This window comes from Zosterops lateralis (genome assembly GCF_965231275.1).
Source record: "Zosterops lateralis genome assembly, chromosome: 7".
NCBI classification, from domain to species: Eukaryota; Metazoa; Chordata; class Aves; order Passeriformes; family Zosteropidae; genus Zosterops; species Zosterops lateralis.
This window is the reverse complement of record NC_139767.1, coordinates 32,712,295-32,736,013: the sequence shown is the minus strand read 5'-3', so window position 1 is coordinate 32,736,013 and position 23,719 is coordinate 32,712,295. Positions and strand designations below refer to the sequence as shown.

The 23,719-nt window shown below is 40.8% G+C and overlaps 1 protein-coding gene across 1 annotated transcript in view; it reads right to left on the bottom strand.

Moving 5' to 3' along the window:
- The window catches only part of THSD7B (thrombospondin type 1 domain containing 7B), a 248,501-nt gene that overhangs the window by 150,300 nt on the left and 74,482 nt on the right, over positions 1-23,719 (bottom strand). Inside the window, exons 6-7 of the mRNA XM_083865429.1 lie at positions 18,222-18,377; positions 16,453-16,650 (exon numbers count right to left, since the gene is read on the bottom strand). Of these exons, the coding sequence (XP_083721555.1) occupies positions 16,453-16,650; positions 18,222-18,377 (354 nt within the window). The remainder of the gene's footprint in view (positions 1-16,452; positions 16,651-18,221; positions 18,378-23,719) is intronic.

The following is a 23,719-nucleotide window of genomic DNA, read 5'->3' as shown; positions in this document are numbered from 1 at the left end:
GATGGTGTCTCTCTCCTACACAAAGGTGAACCTTCAGTATCAGCTATCCCAGCTACAGAGCCAGAATTCAACAAAATCCTCAGACATGGGATCTCAACCATGTCTAGTTTAGTGAAGAATACTCACTTTTAAAAAGTAAAAAGAAAGGTTTTTCTCTGAAACCAGATAAGCAGAGTAAAACTTTTACCTGGTCTCAAGCAGTTAGTTGGAACATATTCCATTACAGACTTTAAGTCACCTCACTGGCAACATAACCTCCCAACATATTGAAAACCAGCAGGAAATGTTGAATTAATACATATATGCTAACAAGCACTCCTACAGCCATGAATGTTTAATCCAGCTTTTCACTAGCTGACACAGTCTCCCATGGCTGCTCTGTGGTTTTGAAGCTTTGAGACAAGGGAAGAACTAGAAGGCAAGGGCTGTAGAGCAGGGAACCACAGAAAATCAGAGGGAAAAGCCTCTGGAGAAAAGCCCAGAGCAAAACAATCACAGCAAAAGAGGCAAGGTGAAATGTTAACAGCTGGAGTGGGATGGAAGAGGAAGAGAAGGGTAGGAAAATGAGGACCCAGGAAGTCAGTCTCTCTCTTCAGCAGTTGTGGGGCTACATCTGGATGATGTGCAGAATACTTCTCAGCAATATATAGGATTTTAACACTTGTGTGCTGTGTATAAAAAGAGATGCAAACAGAGTGAGTTTTCAGACTGTGCAATGCTGGCTGACTGCACAGGGTAACTTATTACACACTGGGAAAAAGGAAGTTCTACATACCTTTGGGGTCTTACCAATACATCTTAATGTTCTGGACCATGACAAATGATTGGATAACAGCTCTTACTCCCCTTGTCATCATCCATCTTCTTAGGAGGCTTATTTCTTCAAATCCTGATGATGAACCTCTGTAGTCACTTATCTGAGCAGTGAAAATTTATTGCCTTTACTAGAAAATGAAATTCTCTTCCAGGAGAACTGCACTGGACACAAAAGGGCAAATTTCCACCCTGGAGTATACGGATGCATTTTTTTTCTCCTTAGTGGAAACAATATACATTTATCCAGTGTCAGGATTTGGACCAAAGGGTATCTCCTATGTTAATAAGAATGGCTAATTTCCAATTAAATAAGCTTACAGATCATAGAGATGCCCTAATGAGAAAAAAAAAAAAGATGAGGCCACAAACTAATCCTGCTTTCACTGCACATATTTAATAGGGCTGCCAAGGCAAAGTCTCCAAAATACTTACTAATTACACTGGACTGCCTCCAGCTGCTGTCACTGCCAGGGAATGGGCAAACTTTGCAACAAACCAACCCAACAAGAGTTCAGAGACGATATTATTATTTTGGGAAAGCCTTGAAGGGGTCAAGAAACAAGAGAATAAAGTAGTTCAGGGCTGATTTGGACAGAAAATAGTCTGCGGAGTTCATAAGCAGCTGCAGAAAAATATTTTGGCACAACTGGGAGCAGCTCCCAAACTGGCAAGGTGCAAAAGTGCAGAGTAGATACTGCACAGCATCATGTTGGAATTAAACAAACCCTGTCCCCAGCAGTCACAGAACCTGTAGTGCAGACTGGAGTGTAAAAAGAAGAAAAGCCATAGGGCAGAAGTCTCTAAACTCTGCTCAAATAATCCATAAATGCTGTCTTTTTTTGTGTGTTCAGTGGCAAGAGATGGTACCCCAAGGGTGACTTCTCCCAACACAGGGAAAGCCCAAACACCAAAGGATGACTGGAAGAGCTGAAGGCACATCACTAAGAACATCAAGCTCCTACTTCTGTCAATCAATAATGACAACCAGCAAATCTGTGCAGGTAGCATGGGACCCTCAGGAGAAACACTCCCAGGAACAGGCTCTGCAGCCTTCTCATCAAACTGCAGTTGAGCCATTAAGAGCTCGAGTCAGGAACCTCCACTGCAGCTTTACAGTGCAAGAAGGGTTGGAAGAACTGCAGGTGCCCAGAGTGACACCATAAATATTGATCACAGTGCTCATTCCACTTCATTAGCCATGGAGCACACAATGGTTCCCAAGGGATAGGAAAAGGCAGGACCAATTTTAATCACACTGCAATACTAAAACACAAACCTTGTGGAATATTATTTTAATTACTGCTGCTTATTCATGCCAATTTCAGCCTATTAAAAAAAAAAAAAAAAGTGTTTCTGGACAGTCAAAACTCTGGGCTGGCAGGAAAGCACATCCACGCTACATGAATCAGCTCTGGGTAATGATACCCAAGAGAGCTCTGCAAGGAGCAAAAAGCAGTTTTTCAGCCCAGCACCTCACCCTGGCCCCTCAAAAACACAGGTCATTAACCAGCAGAACTTTTGCTGCTGCAGCTGTGGTGCTTCTGAGCCACAAACTGGTGTCTGGCAATGAAGGGGCCCTATAAACTCAGTACCTTATTCAGACTGACTGACTGTGGTGTGCTGCCCCTGGCTGGGCACCAGGTGCCCACCAAAGCCACTCTGTCCCTGTGCTCCTCAGCTGGGCACGGGGAGAGATTATCATGGATTAGCATGGAAGGTTCATGAGGTGACTTAAGGGCAAGGAGGGATCACTCACCAGTTACAGGCAAAACAGACTCCACTCAGGGAGATCAGTTTAATTACCAGGATAATGACAAATAAACTCAAATCTTAAAATACCTTCCCCCCATCCAGGCTTCACTTTAATCCCAATTTTCTCCTCCAGAAGCCACCCCTGTAGCTCACTTGCTACCAAAACCTTGCCACTCAAAGCCAACACACCTACATAGTACAGTACATAAATCCTAAACCATTTAACCTTCAAAAATATGTGTCTGGGAACCTTGCCAGAGAATATTTGAAAGGGATTACAGTAAATGTATTAGTTGTCACTTAAAATTAAAATATGGATTTCAATTGAAACTCTATAGAAGGGGGACTTTTCCCCCCAAAATCCGTTAGTTAGCAACCATGCTGAACGAAGGGGAAATTGTACAGTCAGCTCAGGCTACACAGGGCAACCTGATATATTTTAAAAGCCACATTTTTATCTGCTGAAATAAAACATTTTACTTTTTTATTTTTCTACTTTAATCAGAATATAACCTCATTAAATGACAGTGTGTGAAAAGAACATATAAACTAGAAAGAAAATATAAAAACTTTCTGAATAATTTAATGTTTATTGCTTTTAGACTTTGATATTCTGGTCTTTACTACTTAAATGCAGTTTAAATGTATTACTTGCCACGGCCTTTACGTTAAACCCAGTAAGTCTGCAATTTGTGATAAAACTCCTTATCTCCCTCTTTCTGAACCTCCGCAGAGATCCAAGGTTAATTTGCAGATAATATTACTTCATGAAATAATTATCTTAGCCTATAGTACTTAAAATAGCTGAATTCCAGAAAGCTGGTTTAGCAAATGAAGCTGTTAGGGCAGCAGGATTGAGGCTGCTCCCACGGGCACACACATCCCCACCTGGCAGCACCTTCAGTGGGGGGCACAGTCTGGGTACCCCACGCCTGGAGCAGCCGCTCCCATGGGAATTCAGGACGAGGATGCTCCATGAAAGTCAGGGATCCAGCCCCATCCAACCTCCCCCTCCAAGCCCCCAAATGCCAATGGCAAGGCAGCTTCTGCTTTCCTCTTCACAACCTCAGCACTTGCTGAAAAATTACTCTCTCCGGCCATTCTTTCTCATCCTGCTAATTTTTCCAAGCATCCTCCTATTAAACTACACAAATATATCCATTTAGTAAACATCCCATTAACCAGGTCAGCATGCAGTGTTCACAACTTATTATGGAGCAGCACCAAATCAGTCACAGAAGCAATTATGCCATTTTAGAGCAGACAACTCACTTTAATCTTCATATGGGGCCAGGGATGTACATGCCAATGTTCATTCACAGGACTCATTCATTTCCAAGTATTGTATTCCATTTGTTTCACCATCACTTACACGGCACTCGTGTCTTTTGATTTGTAAGTTTTGTGGGCTGTCAGAAAATATGAGTTCAGTGCTCCACCCTTCATGTCAGGGATTTTTAAATTAAATTTTAGAGTATCTACATACTTCTAGTGCCTAGGGGCAGTGGGAGAAGCTGGGCTAAACATTTAGAATTAAGACATAAACTGTTACCAATAGGTAAGGCTTTATAAAGCCTTACTCACAGGTAACAATAAACAAGCATTAAAAAAAAAGAAAAAAAAATAAATACCCAACAACAAACATTAAAGAATTGAAGATCTTTCCAGAACTATTTAAAATAGGTGGTTGTAGAGAAGAGAAATCAGAGCTAAGAATCTGGGATGCTACAGTTACAACACAAGGGGAAAAAATGCCTGTTAAAATCCCAGCTTTATTCAAAGACATGCATTTATTGAAGCGCCTTGGGAAAACGGGATGCCATATAATATTAACAAACAAGAACATGCTCTGTCAACCACATGCAGCACCACAGACATTTTGAAGACCTAAATAAATAATGTATTAGAAAACCTAGCCTAGGCTGAATTAATTCAGACTCCAATGATACAAATGAACAGCAGTAGTGGAATTATTTCCCTGGGACTTTAGTCATATATAGCATTAAAAGTAAAGGCCTTAAGATACTTATTGATAGGCAAGAAAGTGCTATCCTTAGATCTATGCATGCCCAGGGAGCACTCTGCCCAACTGAGTCTCAGAGTTTCCAAGAGAGTTACCAAACCACTCTGCTTTATTTGCAGACACCATGAAACAGAACAAAACACCCTCTTGGCTCTGGTCCCCTTTGACACAGCACTAAGTGCACAACAAACTGTGCTGACTTGGTATTAAACTTGGGAAATGCACTGAAACAGGGGCAGGGGAGTGATGGGAATTCTGCATCTGGTAACAAAAAAATGGAATTTGAACTTACAGGATCCCCTTGGTTTTCACAATATATTATGGGCAGCCAGGGCTCACCTCCCTGCTTCAAGCACTTAGGGAGCCTTTTTTACAGAGCTGCCCAACACTGATTAAGTTCATGAGGACTTGGCAGTTCTGCTGGATTTTCAGTACCAAAATGATGTGGTTGTTTATGTCACAACCACCTTTGCCAGTAATGAATGGAAACAAGCCCCAGATCAGGGGACAGACATAGGTACAGCACCAGAGGAGATGTGGAAAGGGGCCAGGTGAATCTCAAACCAGCTGGAAGGGACTTTGTCCCTCCAGCAAAGCACCCCGGGCTCACCCAGACCCAGCAAATTCCCTGCTCCCTTGCTAATGGCAGATAAGGATTCTCCCTCCTTCCAGAAAAGTCACTTTACAACCACCTCACTCCAGATGCAGTGCCTGAATCCCCACGGACCACACTGGCCACAAGACCACCACAAGAACTTTGTGGGGTTATTTTTTCCTTCCCAGGAATATGAAAGGAAAAGTCAGCATTGTCTGTGTGCAACTGCCCCAGTCCACGTGGGTGTGTTGGCCCATTTTTACCAGTTTTTTTCTCTTTCTAGTCTTGATAATTATGAGGTCAACGTGAGGGTTCATTGGTGATAACACCATCATGCAACTGATGGCAAACTATAAACCTTAGCTGTCAGATAGGAGCTGGGCAAATTCATGCTTACAGTCCATGTCTCCACAGGAATTTTTTAATAAAGCATCTATTTTAGGAACCATGACAAAAGGTGACACTAAAATTACACAGTAGGGGAAGACTATGCTTCAAATTGTAAAATGCATCCCAACAATCCAGGATGATTCAGTTTCTAAGGAAACTCCACCTCATATATATATATATCTATATGTGTGTGTTCTCTCCACAAACTTGGCTCTGCCATTTACAAGCTGCCTAAAGATACAAACTGAACAAGCTGCTTATTTAGAAAGGGACCATGAAATATCTTATCCTGTTACTTGTTTAACTCTCCTAAACAAAGGCAGTACCTAATTTGAGGCAATTACAGCCATACTTCACAAAGACAGAAAGAAAAACACCGTACAATGGAATTTTAAATTGTTCTCAATCTCCTCACAGAGCTAATCTTTCTCAACTCACTAATTCACATTCACTCCAGCACTTCACAGAAGCTCCCATTTACTAAATACGAGATTCAATTCACAGATAAACAATTCAATAATGTATCTACACTTAAAATAATAGCTTGGCTTCAAAGTTTGGGGGGGAATTAAGAGTTTTCCCTCTTTGTAGCTGTTCTTAGCATCATTTCTTGTCACAACTTCAGAGCTGAAGTTGTGTAATCAAGGTCCTCTGAACTCGTGTTTCCACACAAGGCAGGATCTATGTGGGGATTGAATCCTGTCCCACAGAACTCACTGAACTCAGTGGGAAATCTGCCAACAGGGGAATGCTGAAAAGCATTTGGGAGCCACATCTTACAGCTGTTTTGCCTGCTCTCCAACTTCTCTACTACTTGAGATGTTTTTCTCTTTCCATTACTACCACCTGACTAATCACAAATTGCTGCCTAATGAAGAGTGCTGGCATTACAATACTTAATTAGAATTAAGAGGAAGATTTACTTGAAAAACCTGACCGACCAATACGCCCCAGAGCCAATCTCAGTAGTGCAGAACTACCCCAAAATTTCCACATTCCAAATTCTTAATTAAAAGTTTGTCAAAACTTCCTTATTTTACGGGGGGAGCCTTTCCCCTCCAGCATCCATTAACCTCAAAACAAGTGACTAAATTGTTTTTAAATCAGCTCTACTTCATAAACAGCTTGATAAAAAGAAACTCAAAGAAAGTACAAGACTTATCTTTCATTTCCACTCAACAGCCTTCAGAACTACTATACAAAGGTGGTTCTCGCAATCGCTCCCGTCCAGCACACTGAAGGAATTTCAGCTACAGAAAAAAGCTTTCTGTAGGGCCACCCAGCAGGGATGGATTAAATTACACAAAAAAAGCCCTGCTTTTCTCCCTCCACCAAAGGGCTGTGGTCAGAGATCACCGTGAGAAGCTGCCTATTGAAGTTACTTGAATTGTTCCTGATGTAAGCCTTGGGAGAAGGTTGGTGCTGATACCCAGAGCACAGAGCCAGGTGCAGCTCCTGCCTGGGGAACAGGGAGCACTGAGACCTCCTGGCTGTTTCCAGCCCTTCCTCCTCATCCCTCCTCTCCCTCACCCCAGACTCCAATCCCTCCTGCAGCCCCCAGCCCCACTTCTTACAGACATTCACTACCAGCCTCTTGTCTGCAGAATCAGGTTTAGTTTATTTCTACTTCATACAGAACTTAACTGGCTTATTTTGAAATGTTTTTTTTTTTTCTTTCATGAGTCATATCATGTGATTCGCACTCCATCCCACTAAATCTCATACATAGAATGCAATAAAACACAGCCAGTCACTTCTTTACCCTAATGATCTTCTATTTAATTTAAGGCTTTTGTACTGTTCTGACTATTTCTCTTAGGAAATACAAGTCTTGGCTAAAATAGTTTTGAAATGTGAATTGGGCAATCTTCTCTCTATTATGAATTTGAAAAATATCACATGTGCCAAATACTATTTTCTGGCTTGATTCAGCCTGGAAACCTAAGAAAATCAGAATTTGCCACTGTACAGTTCATTCATCAGCTGAACACCAGAAATTTTAGAAATATTTTATTAATGTAAGCAAAATGCCTTAGAGACTCCACTTGGGATGAAGAGGATAAAACGATGACATAACCACTGCTTATATTCCCCAAGAAGCTGCGAGTTTTAAAGTCTTAACATAAATGTTCCCAAATCATGGCCAAGGAGTGTGTTATGCCCTCTATCATATCTACAGGTGAAAAACCCTTCAGTAAAAAGGCCAGGAAATCCTTAAGCCCCTTTGGAACCCACTTAATCCAAGAAAACAGAGCCCTCACTCTCACATCTTCCACCTGCTCCTCCTGGTACCTTCAGCCACATTTGGGTCACAGATGCAGAATTTTGTCATTAGTAATACTTTTCAAACAGATCCTTCCAAACTCCTTCCTCCTCCATCCACTTAGTTAATTTTAGAACTTGTCAGCAGCCCACCTTTGTAACACAGTTCTAGAACAATCCTGTTTTGCTTGCATCTTTTACTGAATCAGAGTTCCCTACGAAATGCAATAACCCTCCAAAAAGAATATAAACTACATGTATGTGAAGTTCAGCTTAGTTTAAAGAAAACAGCCAAGCAGGTATTTTATGCCTCATTTCACTGAGGAAACAGGAATTCCTGTTGGTACTTACAGGTATTTTTCTAGTTTCGTACTGAAACAACTTGGGGGTTTTGTCTACAACAGGGACAAAGCCAAATAAAATTATTATACAATTTCTTTTCCAGACTTAAAAAAAATCATCTGCAAATACTTCAGCAGTTACAAAATACAATACAAGAACCTTATTTCAGTCTCACAATCAAAAGGTTAGAAAGCATCAAACTCAATAAAGGCTTCCTAGACATTAAAAGCAGCTTACAAAAAAAAGATTTTAAATTATACATATGCACTAACCTGGAATATAAATGCTAATCCTTCCATGAAGTTTCTCCAAAGCACTTGCACCAAAGTAACAGACCTACAGGTCACACACATCCCTCTGCTCTTTGGGTAACCTTTACCACAAGCTCAGATCAACGTAGGTCAAACTGATTCCTTAACATTTAAAACAGAAAGGGCAATACAGATCTTACCATATTAACTGATGTTTATATTTTCCTTAATGTTGTAGCTCCCATTTCTGAGAGGCCTACCACAACCCTTTGTTCCTAACCTACAAGTGCTTGAAGCTCAGGTTAATTTTTAAAAAACATCAGCACCTGTTGCTCCCTCTCACAGAGCAAGTGGGAGCTGGGTATTTGAAAATCCACCTCCTCTCTGCTGAAATAGCCATAGGGAAGAAGCAGCCTTTGCCCTCATAATTTTAGCACTGCTCTGAAGTCATGTAAAACATCTTTTGGAGACAGAGGGTATCAAAAAGGAGCACTAGATACTGAAAAGAATCGTGGTTTTGCATAGCAATTCATTCGAGGGCATTCTGCACTGACCACAAGCTCACACTTAGCCGGCACAGAAAAAAAGAATAAGTTCACAGGTGGCTGTAATATCTAATACTGACAGCACAGGAAGGATGAAAGCTGGCTTTATTCCTGATAACTCCACTGCATCTCCATCAGCCAAATATGAGGAGCTAAAATTACCACTGGATACCAACCGTAGCTGCCTTCTGGGTGACTGACAAGACACACCAGCTTTTTCAAATCAGCATTTGAAAAAGCACAGCTACAGCTTAGCTGGAAATCATACAACATTTTTGCATTCAAAGATAAAGAAAATAAATCAGAGTATGCTTGAGTTTAACCTCACAATTTCAGCCCACAGCTTTTCACCTGTCCAGCATTAGATATTTCAGTCTGTACTTTAGAGAAATATTTCTGATTGTAAGACAGTTATTTACACACACGTAGCTACTACAAGAATCATTTATAGACTCTTCCATTTCTGTCTTCCTTGGCTGGTGAGCTACATGTTTGCTATAATCTTGAATGAAGTAAAACTGTTAAAGTGTGACTAAGTAGAGAAAGCTCTAACCTTCCAGCAGCTTACCTTAAAATTAACCTGAAGCTGATCCTCTGCTTCTTTTGCAGACATCAATTTCAGCAGAGAGTTCAAGGACAGTAAATTATCCTGAACATGGCAGTGTCTGTCCTCACATTGCTTGTGCACCAGTCCTCGAGCAGGGCACAATCTGCATTTTGAGTTTTTAAATGTTTCCAGCAGGAGACATCAAATATTTGGCATGGTACCAGCTGCTGGGAGGTTTGGCTTGATGGAGGTAACTAAATCCACTCCACCTGGCTCATTAACAACCAGCCTGCTCAGAGAGAACATCAATCTTTATGACTACAAGAAACACAGGTCCCAAATCTACTGAACAACTCACACACCATACTTCAGGACTCCTCAAATGCTCATAATACTCAGCCCTGCTATTATACTGCAACATCCTTCTTCCTCCGTGGCTGCTAAATGAGAAATATGGATCTTACCTAATTTCTAGAAAGCTTTGCATGCTGCCTTTTAGAATCTGTGTTTCTAAAAGTCAGGAAAACACACTGGTTTGAGATCAGCAGCTCCAGTGTTGGGGTATGGTGAGAGACACCCAGGAACTAAGAGGAAAGAACTTATTTCAGACTTATTTTCAGTAAACTGAACATGGTAAATCTTTTCTCTGAGAAATTAAACAGAATATGCAACTTAATTTTATACCATCAATCCACTGCAAAATGAAAAATCATGAACGCTACCCAGGGAAGAACTTGGCTTTGCTGAGATTGGACTCTAGGAGGTCTTCTCCTACCTAAGTGATTCTATGACTCGTGTTAAAACAGGACTGGTTTAGGTTTCAGGTGGCTGCTTCCCTCAAGCCCTGCAGGAGGAAGAAAAGCAGCTGTCCTGTGCCCTTGCAGACCCCTCCTCCTGCAAGATTCAGGCTCAACTGGTGGGGATGCTCACAGCCCTCGGGATGCTCCACACAGAGCAGAGCAAGGATCACAGACACTCCTGGGGACCACAGGACACACTGAGACTGACCTGGAATCACAGACAGGCAGCTGAGCACACCACTGGTGATATTCTATCCCCAAAGAGTCTTCAGCTTCTCCAAGGGCAGAGCTTCACTGTCAACCCCTGGCAGAATGCAATATTGGATCTTAAACTAACACTGCTTTGATTACCTTACTTCCCTTTACTACTTGCTTCAATTCCAACAGGATTTCAGTGTCTGCTCTGGCAATTGAGTTGTGTGAATAATGGATTTCTGTTTGGGCACTGAACCAAAAAAAAAAAAAGAAGAGAAAAAAGGAAAGGGAAAAGGAAGAAAAGACTAATGCTTAAAGCAGAATTGAAGAGAGACTGGGGGAGCATTTAGGAAAAAAGTAATTTCAAGGTTAGACAAAATGATTGCTTAATCTGAAAGTAGTATTTTGCTTTTGCTAACAATCTATTAAAAATATTTTTTTGTTGTTTTAAGACTATTTCATTTACCCAAAAAAACGCCAAAACATTAATCATTTAATCTAAAAAATGCTGAAAGCAAGCACTTTGTCTCTGAAATACTATTCCCTAGTTTTACAAATAAAACTGCCAGATGGAACAGAAACTTGGAAACAGGTGTACTTCAACCCAAATGTACTTTTTCAGTGAACTTATTAATGCTGAAAAACAAAAATCCTCTTATCTTCTTGGCAAGCACCAGGTTCTAGATTCCAATTGCTTAGAACCAAAGAGATGGCACAAGGAAAAAAAAACAAAACTGCTGTGCTGAAGTTCCTCTCAGCAGCACTGCCAGAACCCCTCTGTGTTTTACTCCCAAGCTGCCACTTTGGCAGATGCTCCATAGGAGGGAGGTTCACTCCTCCAGCCAGGAGTCCTGAGACCTGCCAGGTGTAATTCACTGATCAGCTGAGACTGGGAAGGAGGCACAGACATCCCCAGGGACCTCAGAGCACCAGGTGAGACAGAAGGTGCTGAGGATGGAGTTTTTCTGACAGGTCCCAGGACCAATCCTCTGGGTGCTACAAGGGGAGAGAGTCAGCAGCATCCTGAGCCCCTCTGGGCTCTGCTCCTGTGGCTCAGCACCTGCATCTCCCTGGCACTGCCTGAACTGTGCAGGAGTAAGGAACAGAGAGATTATTCAGCACAGTTATAAAGACTGTCCTTACAATGAAGACACCATTTATAACAAGTTTGGATTGCTACGTTGGATGGGGCCCTGAGCAACCTTGTGGCATCCCTGCCCATGGCAAAGGGGGTTGGAATGAGGTGATCTTTAAAGTCCCTTCCAATTCAAACCATTCTCTGATTCTATGAATTTTAACTGCCACAAACCAAAGAAACCCTGACACCCAAGCTGACTGTACAGAGAGGAAAATACTCAGCTTTTGAGCTGTGCTCAGATTTGTTATCCAGTAGAGTAGAAGAGCCTGAATCCAGCAAAATCACACAACTCTTGCATTAATCCCTGTTGTTGATCTAACAATTTTCTGATTAAAACTATTAAGCCTTTGGGTATGACTTATTTCATATATTTGATTACTCAGACACCATGCTGTTCACTGTCACAGAGAAATCCTCTTTGCTACTAATAGTTCTTCTGGTAGGAATCTGAACAAGCAGAAGCAAATTAATAAATGATGACATGGGAATTCCAGCAAAATAGACTGATGACTTGTGGGGATGATTCTGAATAATAACATTTTACGACCTACTCAAGAGCACTTGCTAATAGGCAAAAATTCGCTTATGGCATTGTCAGAAACATTTTATAAAGTGCTTGGAAAATGAATTGTTACTTTTATGAGTCATACTTGTTATTTCATCAGTTTATTGTTATAGTTGCTTTTACGTATGTGTTCTCAGGTTGTACTCCTTATCATAATGACTACTCTGCACAAGCTGCACCATGGGCATTTCTAAAAACAAGGTCTGGCTCAACATTTGTCTTGCTTCAATCTCATTTTCTATTATCAGTGCAGCCTAAAACAGATATGGGAAAATGACAATAAAAAGGGTGCCCAAATTCCCTCATCAGACTGAACCCAACATGTTTATATATTTCTTAACACCCAAATCAAACAACTGTGAAATTACTTCTGAAGGACAAGTACTTCTGTCTGGACTGAAGTTCTAGCTGCTGACCCTGAGCCAAGCCCTGCTGTTTGAATGTCCCCTGACTCACCATACTCAAAGTGCTTGTACTACCTAAAAAAACAAAAGAAGCCAAGGACGTGAAATATTATTTTGGTCACTCTCTTCAAAAAAAGAAACACAATACGCTTTGGCTACTGCACAACTGCATCTGAAAATTAAAGAGTTTTGACCATGTTTATGTTTTATGAACTGGAAAGTTTTCAGAGAGTTCCTTTCATCTGGTCAATGCACAATTATGTTTGTCCGTGCTAATCAAGGCTGCCCAAAATCAAATGTCAGACACTTGCAGCTTTCTGCCCAAGAACACATTACAAACAGGTAATTATTCAATTCTTTGCTGAACAACCAAAAACAATCACTCTGAAAAAAGTCACAAATAATTCCTGAGGTGTCTGTAAATATAAAAAAAAAAGCTTTCAAATAAATTCTTTTATCTGAATTATAGATCAATGTAGCCAATGACACACACAATCCAATTTTTAGTACAATCATCAATTTTCCTCTACTGCTCTTTTGGCTTCACAGACTTTCCCAAACATATCCATTGACCTTCACCAGCTAAATAAAAAACACCATCCTGAAAAATTTTGTTTAGAAGTGTACAGAAGAACTCTTTCCTACTCTATGCATTACTTTACATTGTGTTTCTACACATTATTTAATTTAATTTGACTTATTACACTACTGCCTTTTGTTGATACAGAAGAGAAGCACTCAAGGGATATGGACCAGACACTACGAGTATCTTGCACTTGTTCAGTAACTTATTAACAGAGATTAGAGACATTCCTAGGTGGGAGCAGACACCTAATAATGACAAAGTAATGAGATTACTATTGTCTTCTCATTACTCCTCATCCATGCTAAAGTACTGCAAATCACGAATTACAGACTCCAGCTACTACATAAAACCCTGCTGTCCATAGTCTACGCTCTGTGGAACCACTTCATTATTACAGATTAATCTATTTAAGAGACAAAAAGCCATTTCTGTGCCTCTAGGCTTGAGCACAAGTGTTACATCACTGAAGTTCAACGAAGCCCTTACACACAGGTGTTGTTTTGACAGGGAAGCCTTCAGAGAAACCCCACAAATCAGAGCTTGACCCATCTGTGACTCACACCCAAGCTGTCCAAGCTCCAGCAGTTTGTTACCTGGGCCAGTGTAACAATCTCACCAGAAAGGATGACTTTTTAACATGGAAAGAAAGGACACTACAAGGGATTCAAAGGTGAGGCTTTAGTTTAGGAAAGAGGGTTTTTGGCCTCTGCCCTGCTCACCTCTCTCATGGCACAGGCCAGCACCATGGACAGTACACGGGAGAGAGAAAATGGTGACCAAAAGCTCCTTTTGGCAAGTCAGTGTTACACAGCTGAGCACAGGCCACAAAGGGCATGGGCTCAGCCAGGGAGGATGGAGGGGTGAAGGTAGGAAAGGACAAGAAGCCTGATGGCAAACTCTTCTGCAGCACAGCTGGCAGCAGCAGCACGGAAGCTGCTTGTGAGGAGAAGTGAGCACCACAGCACAAAGTCTGGCATTTACATGGAAGTGAAGGTGTCCTGCCAGCAGGGATACAGAGACAACCCAAAGTACCCTAATCAACTCACCCCAGGCCCAAATGAACTGTTAAGATTATGATATGCTGGATTTTGGCATTTAACAGGGTCAAAAAAAAAAAAAAAAAAAAGGTTTTTTTCATCCCTTCAGGCATTCAGTAGGAATAGTGAGCAATAATGCCAAGCATGGATGACAGAATGACTGGATAAATCATTGGATTTTAGAGCTGAATTCTACAAAAGACGCCTAAGTAAATGAAAATAGAAGCACACAATACAGCTTTCAGCAGGGCCATTGCTTGCACAGAATACTGAACACGGGTACAATGGACACAGGCCTTATGCTATTTCACCTGTAAATGACACATTTCAGTTTAACACAATTCCCTTCTGACCTCCCACTGCCAACTAACCAGCTATTCCAGGTAAAACACATTAAGCAAAGCTGACACTTACTCCAACTTTTATGCAAAAAAATAAAGCAGACTAGTTTTTGCAAAGGAAATCTAGGTAAGAGAACATTACAGAGGGAAAGAAAATAAGGTTATGAACAAAGCAACTACTTTAGTGAATTGAGAGAAGAAACAATTTGACTCTTTTTCCAACTTCAACTTTAGGGACTCTTCCAGACTTCTCATACTCAATCAAGACTTCAGAAAGTCTTCAGAGTAGTATTAAGCAGTGATTCTAACCTGCCCGGTAACCTGGATATTTCCTGGTGAAACCTTCTCAGTTTTAAGTGGACACTGATCACATCTAGTGACAATGTTTGCCTCAGGCTGGCGGGGTGGGAAGAGTGTCCCAATGTTTGGGGTTTTTTTGTAACTAGAACATGCATAGAATAATTGAAATAAAAAGGGTATTGTGAGACTTCCAATACCTTGTTGAACAATTGAGTGAAGAAGAGACACTTCAAAGGCCTGGCTCCTGAAGGACCATTGCCACAGAGAACAGTTTGATCAGAGATGAATGAGCAGCTGCCACAGAACACACTTTCTGTCCCCAGCTCCAGTTGGTGCACAGAGATGGATGCTGGCACAGTTTAACAGTGTTAAGCACATGGAGCTCCTCAACAATGCCAGCCCCCATCTGCACACATCCTGCTGGCCTGGACCTACAGTGATCATCACACATCAGCACAGACCACTCATGCAAAATTCAGAGTGAGCTCTTTGCTCTCCTCGACATTCTGCCTGTGTCATTTTGTACCGGTTGAAGATTTACTTTTTCCCCCATTCTCACAAACTAACAAGAAAACCAGAGAGATTTAAATATATTTCAGGAGAATCCATGCCCTCCAAGCAAAGCAGCCATTATTTCTTTCTGCCAGGTTCTAATGCCTTGTAAACAACCCACTATATTGACCACTTACCAATTAACCACTTGTTACCATCCTGAAATTGTTTCCTGTGATCAGTCTCAGCTAAAAAAACTACATAAAAGAGGAATTCTCCATTTCAGATACAGTCTCAGGCTCTAAAGCTGCACAATTTTACCACTTTTGAGATGATAGCAGAGTTTTGCTGTGACTAAGGACTGCAAAATTGTGCCCCATGTAATTGAATCTAAAGATCTGACAACAGTGACCTTATCAAGAAATGAAACTTTTGGCTGAGGTTCAAACCATACACAAGAAATAACATCTCGCTGGCTGTTTGTAAACGTCACATAGAAATGTACTTATTCATTATTAGCAACTTGTACACTGAACACACTGCAGGTCTAAACTGCTGCCAAGGGAAGGATTACTCAGTGCAATCATTTCATTTACATCTTAGTCTTGTATTAATTTTGGCAGCACAACAACCGAGCATCCCTGGTCGTGACTGTAACAGTGTTATCCCAATGAGAGAATTATTCAGACCACAGGCTAAAAACTGAGGATAGAAGTAGTTCTGGGAGCTGGATTGATATTCTGAATGCCCACAGAGCTGCTGACCTCAGTGAGAGCCCTGATTTAGTCCTAATATCCCACTTTTGTGGTAATAAGGCCAGCAATGACAACACACAACCTGCACTGGTGAACCATCCCCTTTTGGATAAAATGGAACAGAAGGCTCCAGGCAAAATCCTGAGCTCTACCAGCCCCAGGCTTTCAAGAATAACAGAGTCTACTCAAAAATCTGAAAGTTTCATAAAAAACTCAGTGAGGAGCCATTGTACATAATCACAATTGCTCTGCAACAAAACATCATTTTAGGAGGCACAAAAAACCAGGGGGGTTTTAGGAGCACAGCCCAGCTCACCTCTCCTGCTCCTGCAGACAGCCTTGAGGACACGGTGCCCAGGCCCACACTTCCCCCGGTCGGTGACACACGGCCCCTCTGCCACCAGCCACTCGTGGCACCGCGCGTCCTCGCACGGGATGGACTCCACCAAGTGGGGACAACCCGCCAGGGTGCCCACGGGATCCACAACCACCTGCCTCTGCCTCATCCTGAAGCCTGGAAAAAGCAGAGCTGAATCAACTGGACAACAGAAAAAAATATTCATGCAGTAATCTAGTAGCAAGAGGACTCCATGGGGCATCTGGAGCTTAAAGACAAACAAGAAAACAATATTTACAAACTGGATTGATTGGGACTGTAAGTGCCCAAGCATGCAAAATCTAACAGTGTGCAAAGAATTCCAGCAACCCACATTTTTCACATTTCTTTTCCCCTTTCATCAACATTAGATAGAAACACACACATCAGAATATAGAAATGCAGCAGTGATGCATACATTAATGTTAGAACAGCATTAAGATAAAAAGAGAGGAACAGTTAAGGAACTGAAGATACAAATGACATCTATATTCTGCCTGGGAATCCACTAACGAAAGGATTTGTTTTGAGACACAGCAGAGCAGTTTACTAAGAAATTAGTATTCTGTTTTATGAAGGTGTAAGGTTTTCTGATACATAATGCATATCAGACCACTTTGAAATGACATCCTATTAAACTGGAAGATTCAAATGTAAAGTGGAAGAAAAAGGTTACAGAAATAATCATAGAATTGATTACATAATCTACCTCCTTCTGAATAAAACCAAAAGTCATGTTGCTATATACAATGCAGAACTAATACACAAGTATCTTTCAGCAAGTTCTGTTATGTAAATGACACAGAATTATAAGAAAAAGGTGGAAAAAATACATGGGGGGTTTTCCTCTGACAATCTTGGAGCAGGCCAAATATACAGAATTAGTAGAGGCCACATGGAAATGCTTTGGTCACGAAACAGAAAACTAAAAATGAAACATCCCAGAAAATATAACAGATCAAGCTCCCACAGTTCTCAAATGAGCAAAAGAAATCATTCAAAATAATTTAAACATAAAATGCTTTTGCAGATATTATTTTCTATTATTTCTCTTTTTGTTTGAAAATTTTTGACCAGTTGAAATAATTTCACATACTTAAGTGGTTTTCAGAAAAGCCTCATTTCCAAACAATAATATCCATTCCCTGCCATGCACTCCAAGAGCAACTTTGCAACTCAGGGCCTCAGGAAAGGCTCAGTGAGTAATCTCCACATGGCACAGCAACAAACATGTACAGCAGACAATTAAAATCCAGGGGAGGCTGATTTGCACTTGCACATCCTTCTTCCAGGAATTTAAACCAAACCCACAACCATGAGAACAACCTCTTGGGTCCACCTGAGTCCAGATTTCATGGCTGTGGGATGCACCTCCATCCTGATACCTTGCCCTGGAATCCAGGGATGCAGCAGGACTTCCAGGGGGGATCAGAGGGGCAGCCTGGCAGCTGCCAGCCCAAGAGATCATCCTGCACAAGTCCAGCGCAGGACAAAAGCACCTGAATCAGCCTGCAAAAAAAAAAAAATCTTCCTTTTTCGTCTCACATGAATTACGGCAAAAAGCTTTTAAAGATCAGATTCCATTACACACATCCAAGAGCTTCATCCTGTGTTAGATTAACTTTGTTAAAAAACACATTAGGCTCCCAGTATCCAACGTGACACCTCTGTTTTTGCATTCTTTTTGGAACATTGCTCTCCCTGCTCACCTCTCCCTCCGTGGCGGTGCTGGCAGCTCTCGGGCAGGCAGGGCCCCCACGGGGACCACAAGGACACGGCGCACTCGGCCGGGCACGGCAGGTGACACACCTGGGAGGTGACAGGGGCAGGGCCCTGGCAAAGCTTCCCATCCACTGGTCTGGCAACTAAGAGGGGAAAAAAAAAAAAAAAAAAAATCAAAGTTGTAACTCCTGCCAACCTTAGTTTTCCAGAATGCACCAAAATCCAGTGATTTTTTTCAGGGTCTTATCTCCCCAGGGCAAAAAGTTAATCCTGTGTTCAGAAAGGCACTTAAAAGTTTTATCTAAATCACCCATATTCAGCAAGCTAGATAAAACTAAGCTTAGTTGTAATTAGGTGCTTAAAAACTAGATTGAGTGCTGATTTCCAGCAGTGCTGGAGTAACAAACCAGGATCTAATCCCACATTTATGGCCAAGGAGACCTCTTTAGACAGGACTGAAGAGGAAGATACCTAAAAGAAGGGAATCCAAAAAGCTCCCACCGCAGCTGGTGAGTCAAACCCAAGCACAGGGGACTCTCCCCATTCCCCTGTCCTTTGCCATCTCTGGATTATGGATACAGTGTCCAGACCTTGGAATTTTCTATTTCCAATAAAACTGAGCAGAGCTCTCAGGTTCTTCTATATAGACACAAGCATGAAGCATCTTCCCTGCCCAGGAGGAGAGACATTTACCTGAGCTGCCTGCACCCATGATCTTCAATCCTCTTTATCCCAGAAATGGGATAAAATCCCAAACCCTGCCAAGCACCAGTTTAGTTGATACTGACAATGGATTTGTAAAGTTGACTCTCTTTGTATTTTCATTTATCGTAAGAGATTTCTAGATTCAATTAACTTCTTTCACCTTTTTATTTGGGGCAGAGAGAGGAAGAAAAAGAAATGGAAAGAAAGACTCTTAAATCTGTCCTCTGAGTCACTATATGATATTGCATTTTAATTACATTATGGGTTGAATTTGGCTGTCTCTTTAGATAAATCAATATCAAAGCAGTCTTTCAAAACGCAAAGGCTTGTTTGAGTTTACTTTGCCATGGCATTACCAAGACTTCATTAATTTTTATAACTACTGATTTTGTTTTATCCTCATTTTTATTTTTCATGTCTGTTTTTCTTTGCTTCCATGCATGGAATTTATTTCAAAAGAATTTGTAAAAACATGCCCAATATATGAGTAATCTTTCCTTTTTCTGATATTACACCATTTTCTTTAAAATGAATCATTTGAAGAAAAACACATCTTTTTTTTTTTTTTAGACACAAGACTTTAGCTCTCAGTATCTCAAATTCTGACTTGCACATCCTGAAGCTGAGTTTAGACCCATCAGTCTGAAGTGATATTCAGACCAGTATCAGTGCTTATGATCCCAACTCATCAGAATAACAGGATTAAACAACAGTGTGATTTAATTCTAAGCCGAAAAGTAATACACTGGTAAAAAAGACCATTTTCTGATTGTTTTCTGAGACCCTGTAAGGCCTTTGACATGTTCATTTAAAGATTAGAATGAGGTGGCATAAATCCAATTCATCTGAATACTCACATAAAGAGACCTTTTCTAGAGACCTTGCAAGTGAAGTGACAGAATGAGATAAGTATTAAAATTTTAAGGATAAGAGTATTTATTTTACCAAGAAGTCTCATGCATGGCTTAGCCTGCCTCTCAGCACCAGGCTTTGCAAAATTGTATCAATTTTCTGAGACATCACTTGGAGAAACCAAAGGAAATAAAACTGAGTACAATTGGCCAACCCAAGGAATAAAGTCCAGTCCTGCTTTGCTCTAACTCAAGGTGTCATTGCCAGGAAAGGCTCTTCCCTCCTCACTGATTTTTAGGCAGTTTCTATACTGAATTTAACTATTTAAATGTTGAAGCCTAGATAGAGCTGGATGGTTCTCCTTACTTGAAAACCAACCAGTGCACCCAATGGTATTTTAAACTGATTTTGGATTTTAAAAAATCCAGAAAAATTGATTGCAAAAAGTTAAAAGGGCTACCACCCAACCTACATTCATGGATGACTTCTTCCCATTCTGATGGAAATCCCTGCCTTCCTCTCCCTGCCAACCACTCTCCTGCTCCTCTTCCTCCCTTGGGCTGATGCCCTATTTATTTCTAGCACTGGCAGCTCTTTTCCCAGGACCTACATCCTATTTGGCACTGGAATAAGACTGCTTGTTTGCTCCCTTCCTTAAGTAGTTCTTTGCATTCTAAAGAAGGTAAATCAGAAAATACCATTCTGATCAAATATCCAAATACATTCCAAGTCTCTGCCAGCTTATACTCCTCACTCTACACTGACTGCAATCCTCCAGTCAGTCTTCAGGAATAAGAGCAGAACAAAACACCCAAGCTGTAATGATAAATGCATATACAATACCATCCTTTTCCAGCACCTGGCAGGTAGAGAGACAGTTTCCACCCAGAGTGACAGGATGAACCAGCAGGGTCCTCTTTAAAACAGAATTTCATTCCTTCTTCAGCCATTTGATTAAAACCTCTGATTTCCATGTGGTTTATTTCAAAGCTTGATGTGATTCTCTATCGTCATTCTTTTACACTCCAACTTTTTTTTTTTTTTTTTTTTTTTTTTTTTTTTTTTTTTTTTTTTTTTTTTTTTAATAAAGGAACTATGATAAGGGGGACTTTTTCTGTGAACCTTTTAAATGCCAAAATTCTCACACATTGCAGCCTCCAAATGGCACAGGTAGCCTGGCTGGGGATGCACTATTCAGGAAAAAAATCCTGACATTATGCCTATGATAAATGAACACAACTGCCAGGAATGTCTCTAGGAATGGGCCAACCTTCTGATTTCATTCAATAATTGACTCTGTAGTGGCATTTTCATGCATTCATATAGAAAAAGTGCTTTTTGCGTAATTATTTTCCTTGGAACAACATTAGCCACGTTTTTGGAGGGAAGTGAAAGGCAGAAGCCAGGGAAGCAAAAAGTGGGAGGGGGAGGAAACATCTCTGATTCAAGTAGCAGCTTATTTATGACACTTGTTCGTACCTTTTAAAATCCTGTGTTCTTCCCAACCTATAGGATAAACTTGAAAAAGCAATCTAGTACTAATCTGGGAGCCTCCAAAACATTGCACATTTCTATAGCTGTTATATTGAATCTATCCTTTCTAAATGCAACTGCAGCTGTTGCCAGCACCAATGTCTTGCCTCAAGTTTGAATTTTACTATTTGCTGTTATTTTCAGGTTATTGCTACCAGCAGGAGATAATAAATTGGGTTCTAAAGTGTCTTGTTTCCCTATATATTTTTACTGAGGTAATGATTTGGAGGAAGAGTGGAGGAGGAAATCAGCTCTGATATGATTATTTCCATAATGTAATTTTAAGCCAATAAATAAATTATCTTTGAATAGAGTCGTGTGGACAGACACTTGCACATCCCCACACTATGTTAAAAGCAATGCTGACCAGACAGAGGCAGAAATGCACAGGATGGCATTTTGCTTGCAGGGGGTCTTGTCAAATACGGTTTTTCAACTCCTCAGGAGGTAAATATTACTTTTTTCCTGGATTTTAACTACATTTCCCTTTTACAATGAAAACACAAGTATTTTTCATACTAAAACCAAAATGAGAGTTTTCTTAAATATCACTAATATATCTGGAATTCACACAAAGATTATCAGGTCTGCCTTTTACATATTTTAGGTAATACTCAATTCTCAAGGAAATAAATCCAATTGTTTACCATATGGCAAAACTAATCCAAATTAAAGTTTGCCAGGATATAAGGCAGGTCCGAGAAAGGGATGGCATATCCTTGTGAAATCTCTTACTGCCTTTGCTGAGACTTATAAACCAAAGACACTTGGATCAATACAAAGGGAAATTACTTGAGAAAACCACAAAGGAGCGAGTTATGTTATAAAAACACCTTCATGTGTAAAACACAATAGGGATAAGTAATTTCTCTAACCTGAAAGACATTTTTATAGGAAAAACAAAACACTGCACAAGGGAGAAGTGGTGAATGCAATCTGACCAGCCTGGAAATGGCACCAGCCCCAGTCCCCTGCATCCCTCCATTAAGGGTCTAATGCACCCCATGGCTGATGGAAAAGGTTCCTTTATGCTCTGAGGAAGAATCAATTAGTTTTGAAGCCACTAAGCACAAAGTTGGAGGCCTATTTTCAATTAAAATCTATTTAATAGAGAAAGAACAATGTATGAATAGAAGGCTAATCACAGCATGAAAGAGGGTTAATAGTGGATTGCCAAGAGCAACAATGGCTTAATGTATTTCAGAACAATAAAAATCCTCATAATTTTATTAAAGTGACATAGACAAAAAGTATCCCTGTGTCCTCCCTCTGCTGCTCAAGAGGACTGTGATCTCAGCTGGGATACTGCATTGTTTTGCTACAGCAGAATTTGTGCAGATTAACAACAGACTCTACATATCTGGCAAAAGTTCAGAGTGAACACGGGGCTCCCCACCAGCAGCCACACGACTGAGCAGATCAGAGGTGACAATTCATTAAGAGTGTCCAGGAAAAACAGCACAGGCAACAGGGATGCTGGAATGACATCAAAGTCAATGATGGGAAGGAAAAAAGGATTCTGTGGGATATTTGAGCGTTTGGCTGTTATCCAAAAAAAGCTGGAAGTTGCTGGAGCAGACCACCAGAGAGGGTGAGAGAAGAAACAAGGAAAACAGGGAAGAAAAACTACAAAATGGGGCAGAAAATCCATAAAAACTTCATGAAAGCCTCATAAGAGGGGGAGCTTTGCTCACTGCTGAGTTCAGCACCCATTCTACAGGAAGGAGAAACCTCTTCTGTGAATGGCACCAGAAAAGCACCTCTGTGGATGTGCCTGGGACATCAGGGTGTGGCCCAAAGCTGAGCTGGTGACACAGCCAGCACAGATCCTGGGAGCAGCCAGGCTGCTCCACACAGAGCTGGCCCTGGCACACAAACTTCTTTTCTCACCAGTATCTCCTGTTCCAGACACCTCTGGCTTCGTTCTCTCTCCCCAGTGTCCCAGTTTGTGGCATAGCCTTGTACACACAAATCCTTTTAATTTTTCATCTCACTCCATGGTATTGTGTGAACACAATGCAGCTCCCCAGCAGCGGGACAAAATTACATAGAACAAACCATCACTGTCTTGAATGGAATTAATCCAGTTTCAGTGGCAGGAAAAAATTATAAAAATACAGATGCAATTAAAATGTTAGCTTTCAAAGATAAAAGGCTGGACTAAAACCTAGTATCAGATGGGAACTATCTGGGCAGCATATTATTTGCTGCATACCACAGCCAGCTAAACAAATTAAAGCCTTTATAAAGGGATAACTATTCACGGTCATAACAAATAGCATGTTGACCAAAAAAAAAGGCCTATTATTTATAAGGCACCTCTTAAAAGGCTTACTTCTTTCACTGTCAAAGTCTTTTTAAACATTACTCACTTCATTTTAGTTTAATTAGTTTT